This window comes from Haplochromis burtoni, unplaced genomic scaffold (assembly GCF_018398535.1).
Source record: "Haplochromis burtoni strain Fernald_Lab_line unplaced genomic scaffold, NCSU_Asbu1 Contig_98, whole genome shotgun sequence".
Classification (NCBI taxonomy): Eukaryota; Metazoa; Chordata; class Actinopteri; order Cichliformes; family Cichlidae; genus Haplochromis; species Haplochromis burtoni.
In genome coordinates, this window is record NW_024582459.1 from 516,383 (window position 1) to 522,428 (window position 6,046).

General features: G+C 38.9%; 1 protein-coding gene across 5 annotated transcripts in view; it reads left to right on the forward strand.

Moving 5' to 3' along the window:
• The window catches only part of chchd3a (coiled-coil-helix-coiled-coil-helix domain containing 3a), an 80,928-nt gene that overhangs the window by 46,611 nt on the left and 28,271 nt on the right, over window positions 1-6,046 (forward strand). For all 5 annotated transcript variants that reach the window (XM_042222937.1, XM_042222939.1, XM_042222938.1 and 2 more), the window contains one exon: window positions 1,892-1,975. In XM_042222937.1, the coding sequence (XP_042078871.1) occupies window positions 1,892-1,975 (84 nt within the window). The remainder of the gene's footprint in view (window positions 1-1,891; window positions 1,976-6,046) is intronic.

The window sequence follows — 6,046 nt, forward strand, 5'->3', positions numbered from 1 at the left end:
AAGCGGTCACATTTATTTTTCCTCTTCATCCCACTGCCCCACTGTTTTTGTCATCATCCTTGAACTTAAACTCTGCATGCATTACCCAGTGTGGTAAGTAGAATGCACTCAACTGTAATTGGTCTTGAATCCATTTTCAATTTTTTAATCATCTATGTTTTTGAGTACAGTGCACAAAATGTGTAGAGCAGGGGTGTCAAACATAAGGCCCGAGGGCTAGAATCAGCCTGGCGGTGACTCCATTCTGACTCACTAAATGGCTTTGGAAGTATGAAGGCGGGCATAAAGTTTTGGACTTCTAATTGCATTTCTTTTTAAGGTTTTACAGCTTTTCCTCCTAAAGACCTCCTCAACAGTCATTCATACTACACCAAACTAGTTAAGTAATAGATAAACAATTAAATGGCAGAAAAGTCCCCTTTTCCCCTTTTTCTGCTATAGAAATTTAGGTTTTTAGAAAAAGGAAAGTTTTCATCAATTAACAAAAACTATGTTTTATAAATCCAGGACAGTCTAGGCCAGGGGTCGGCAACCTGCGGCTCTTTAGACCTTATAGTGCGGCTCCGCGTGGTTTGGGAAAAGTATTTAGCTGAAGTGTATTTTATTCATGTTAGTTCTTTTTTTAACTTGTAGTTCTAAATTGGAAGATTATTGTGATATTGAAATATAAAAATAAAATTCTATTCTATTATTTTTTTCATCGCTCAAAATAAGCGTCACACTCGCGGAAGCCGCTATACCCGCCGAAACGCCGTGCATATATCGAGACTTTCAACCCCAGGTAGGCCAATTATGGATCTTCGAAACCAAATTATGTCAGCAGCTGTTCCCCACCATGAACTATGTTATAAACAAGCACCGCTCACGCCTCACAGATGACAGCTTACAGTCCTGCGTAAAGATGAAAGTGATGTCGTACAGCCTCGATTTGCAGACGCTATGCGCAGAGGTTCAGGAGCAAAAGTCCCATTGTACTGCGGCAGAGCCGACGATGTTTGCATGAACACGCTTTTCACACACGGTTGCTGTACGCATACAGCCGGCTGTAGCTTTGCAGCTCACAGCCCGACACATACCAACACAACAGCATAGATAGCGCAGACGTTAAGGCGGCGAGGCGTGATTGCGGGTGCCGCTCAGGTGCGTCCGCCTCCCCTGCAGCGGCGCTGCAGACCACGCCCCGCCACACACATTAACCAGGTAAAATACATATTTAGGCAGATCTATTTTTCATTTTAGCAGCATAGTGCTTTTTTTCCAATTATTTTTTTAAAAGTCAGGTCAAGGCTCCAAAAGCCCAAAGGCGATATAAGGGTGGCGGCTCACAACAGTTTTTGTTTGCTACATGGATCATTTTAGTTCAGCTGGGTGTCTTTCCTTTTGTTATATTTCTTTAAGAGTTCAAAATGTGTTAATTACATAAATAAAATGTAATTTTCTCTGTAGCACTTCATGGATTTAAGCAACACACCTTAGTTGTTCACACAAAGCATAAAGGTAAAAAACAATATATACAGTGTTATCTTCATTTTAGATGTCAAAAAGTATTTGCGGCTCCCAGTGTTTTCTTTTGCGTGGAAACCAGGTCCAAATGGCTCTTTGGGTGTTAAAGGTTGCTGACCCCTGGTCTAGGTGGTGATCTATCAGAACAGTTTCTGTTATTTTACACATTTATCATGTAGAAATGCATCTCTTAATCTTATAATGAGATATCTCTTGGATTATATGTACAACAAAAACAAGAGTTTGTGTTGTCCTTATATTCACACTATAAACACTAAACTCTCTTTATGGGTGCCTTTAATGTGTATTTATGCTTGCTTGTCTCATGTGTGTTATGCTTTTTTTGAACTGGCCATGCTCAGCACCTAATTTTTGTCCTTCTCTTTAGGCCAAGCAGGTGGAGGCCAAGGAAGCAGACCTAAAGAAGCAGGATGCTTTTTACAGAGAGCAAGTGGCCCGGCTGGAGGAGAGGGTAAGAAGTAATTTGCAGTTTACACCAACTTGAAAAATGGGCGTAGTTGGCATGTACGATCGCTCACAAAACTAGATGTACGATTGATCTTACGGTAATTATTTATTTTTAAAGTATCACTTTTAATGAGTTTGACTCTTACAACCTTTCCCTGAGCTTAATTTTCAGTTGAAATTGGAGAAACATACTTATTTATCCAGCTTGTTTTTCTGTCAAGGTTTCCTAAGTTTAAATTTAAAAAAGTTTACAATATGACGGGGCAATTTTTCTTTTGAAAATGGTAAGTAAATCCAAAACTCAAGAACATTCACATAACTCTAAGAATAATTTAAGAATGTGAATAAAGTAAAAAATAAGGAGGTGGATAGTAGAGTAATAGATAGTAATGGATAATAGATTAGCATGAAAGCTAACAGAAAATACAACTTTCTATTTCACAACACAAAACAAAGTCATAATGAAATATTGCATTGCATGCTCACCAGGTGAGCTGGTGTTATTGCTGTTTTCAAGAACCTGCACCATAATGTGCTGCAATAGTTTCTCCTGGGTAAAAGTTTATATACTTACATCATTGAGCGAAACAGTCAGTCACTAGCACACTGCAGTGCATACAGAAGCACACATACCCAGTGTACACACAAATAAGGGCACACATGTTCGAACTCTGAATTCGACCATTATACACAGTGGGCCTGTTCCCTACTGGGCTCAGCCAAAGCGGTCACATTTATTTTTCCTCTTCATCCCACTGCCCCACTGTTTTTGTCATCATCCTTGAACTTAAACTCTGCATGCATTCCCCAGTGTGGTGTGTATAGCTGTCCTTCGCTCTCTAGTTGGCTGCCTTGCTGTAATTGTCTTGCTGCCCCTTTTTGGCTGTCACTTTAAATTTCAACCTCCGTGCCTGGGCCAAACAGATAAAGGGTTAAATCTAATTCATCCCGGCATGTGTCCTCCCGTTTCTCGAAAATGACACTACCCTGATGTTCCTTGTAAACTAGTGTCCTATGGATTGGGACATGGGTCAGCTGCCGTGCTTGGCGCACTTCAAATGGCAGCTCCATGCTGGTCCCAGTGAGAGATGCCTGCAAGGCAGGGGACCAGGGTCAAATGCCCTGTTAAAGTGTGCTAAAAAGAATACCTTCATGTGGCTCTCAAATCATAAGTATATCTCAAGAAGGGTATAATGCCCTATTTAGTGTGCTTAAATTGACACCTTCATGCTGGGAAGGAGTTTTCTCCCCTTTGAAGGGTTAAAAAGTCAAATGGCCTCTACGGTGGAAGCCAAATGGAAATTTTACACAACTGTGAAGGCGCTAAGGTGATGCTGTTCTTAAAGCCAGACATGATAAGAGAAATATAACATGAGATAGTTTTTTCTTGGTTAAAGGGCACAAATGTCTTTGCAGACAGCAGAGCAGTTGTTATAATTCATTGCTATGATGCATTATGATTGAAGAAAGGTTGATAATGTTTATGCAGTTTGTAAATTTATTGATCAGTTGTCAAGAAACCAGTAAGATTACAATGTTAGTTATATAATTCTGAACGCTATTTAGCTCCTTGTGCATTATTGTATCAATGCACAGGGAGACAGTAGTGCATCACATAGAAAGGGGGCAAATGTGAGTTCAGGTATAAGAAGTGATGCGTCCCAACTAACACAGCTGTTATCAACTCTCGACACTAGTCATCCATCAACCATGTTGGCCTCTGGTCAATATTCCTTAGATCAACGTGTCAACAAATGACTTTTGCAGCCCCAAGAGAAACAGAGGAATCAAGAGGAGGCAGAAGACAGAGTGGAAAGACACCAAGGAAACACATATTGCATGGAAGCCAGAAAGAGAAAAACTGAAATGAAAGTGATTCTTAGTTTTCTTAAGAATCTTAATTAGTGTATAATAATGAGTATTTCCTCTAAATGTTAAAGGACAAGTATGATAAAGGTAAGCTGTGAGTGGAGCATAAAAATGGAAGCTGAGTGGGAGAAATGGGAAACCTGGGTAGCAGGAAGGGTCAATGAAAACTAAGAAAGTGATATATTTACAAAATTAAAAAATGATTTTCCCTTATTACATATGGAGGCAATTTACAACATAAGTAGATATTATGTGTGTATTTTGTGTCTGGTTGTGTGATCTTGTACTCCTTTGTGTAACTGGTTGGCATATCACATGTTGTCTTACTGTGTATCAAGCGGCTTGGAGCTCCATAGGGGTTGTAGTTTGTTTGGACTGTGTTAACAATGCTCTTTTTTTTTTTTTTTTTCTCGTTCTGGCCTCAGTGCCCCATTTGGCACTGAATCTAGCCGCCCTTCATTCCCTGTGCTCTTCAACCAGTGTGAGCCAAAATCACTTTTGGCATGTTCTTTTCCTGTGCTCTCATTGTATTTTGTGCTTGCTTAATAGTGTCCACTCCAGATGAAGGCTTATAATATGTATGCACAGTACAAAGAGTAAATTTGAGGAAAGAAACAGAACAGTGTCACAAAGAAATAGCAACCAGGAATATTTAGCTTAGAAACAAGCAAAGAGATATTTAATTCAATTAAGTGTAAAACTGCTAAACAACCAAAGCATTGTATTCATAAATAGTTCATTTTGTTGCCGTTTATTATATATAATTGGTTTGAGTTTTTCTTGTGCCATACACAGAGCAACAAGGATGTATTGTAGGCAGGGGACACTAGAGTCAGTATTGCTAGACAAAGGCTGCATTTGCCCTGTGATATGTCTGCTTAGATTTGCAGTTAAATTCCCAAGTTTCAACTGGTTACATTTGGGAATTTTCTGCTTTTATCATTATAAATTATTAAAAATTGATCTTTGAATTGGAGGTTGTTGGTAGGATAAAATAAGATATTTAAAATTGCTACCATGGGATTTAAGTTCATTGCCATTTTTCTATATTTACTTAAAACAACAGAACATGCATACAATCGAAATTGAAAAATATGTTTAAAGAAAACAGTTTACTATTGCGTTAGGAGATAGCATTATCACTCTTTTTCATTTCTAACAATTTTAATGGTTTTTGACCAAGTTTTGTATAGATTTATAGAGAAAGTTCAAGAAGTTGAACTATTCATGGTGAAAAATATTGTTAATCAACGTGTTATGTGAAAGAAGAAACACTATTTAAAAATATGTAACAATGTAGATAATATATTTTTCTTGATTGTTATTTATTACACCTCATCCGTAAAAGGCTGAAGGGGTATTGACGTCACCCCTCCTGGTGGCGTAGACAAGCAAGTCTGCGCATGTGATAACTCGAGGAGACATAGGATTTTCAAATTGATACCGAAGGTGTGTCTACTAAAAATCTGGGATGAGTTTGAATCCCAGTGACCTTGACTTCAAGGTCAGAGGTCAAGTTTTCTGAAAACCTTGTGAATGCGATAACTCAAGAGCGAGATGAGAAAAATTGTGTAATTTGTGTATAAAAAGGTTAATGTCCGATGTGCTTTGAATCTTCTACCACAAGTATGGACATTCAGAAAGGCTGTGTATGCAAAGTTTGGAGTTTTCAATCTGCAAACACCGTAGCTGTGAAAGCACAATGCTTTTTTTTTTTTTTTTAACCACTTTTCTACCGAGAGTGCATAAAAATTAGTTTTCACTTGGAATATATTGCTTGCTCACCATTATCTTCCATCACATTTTTCACGCCCCCTTCTGCCTCCTCTCAATTCCTTGCTTACCTCTGGATTCCCCCAGAATCTCGAACACCAGGAGAAAGAGGCAGAGGAACCGAGAGAGAGAATATAAGTCTGATATATATTACATGTCTGTTCCAATCTAACATAGCCATTCATCAGAGAGGCTTCCAGTGACAGGCCATCACCAGGCTCCCAGACAGCTCAGCCTGCTGCCTCCGATGCTGCCGCTCATTGGGGCCAGAGCTACCAAATAGCCCCTGAAAACAATATCTATATATTTATTACATTTTCACTCAATACCTGCCTCGCTGTAAAACAATCTCATATTTAACAATCAACTTGCCAATGTTTCTTTTTCTCTTTTATCCCTACCATATCTCCCCCCCCCCATCACATCTGTCTCT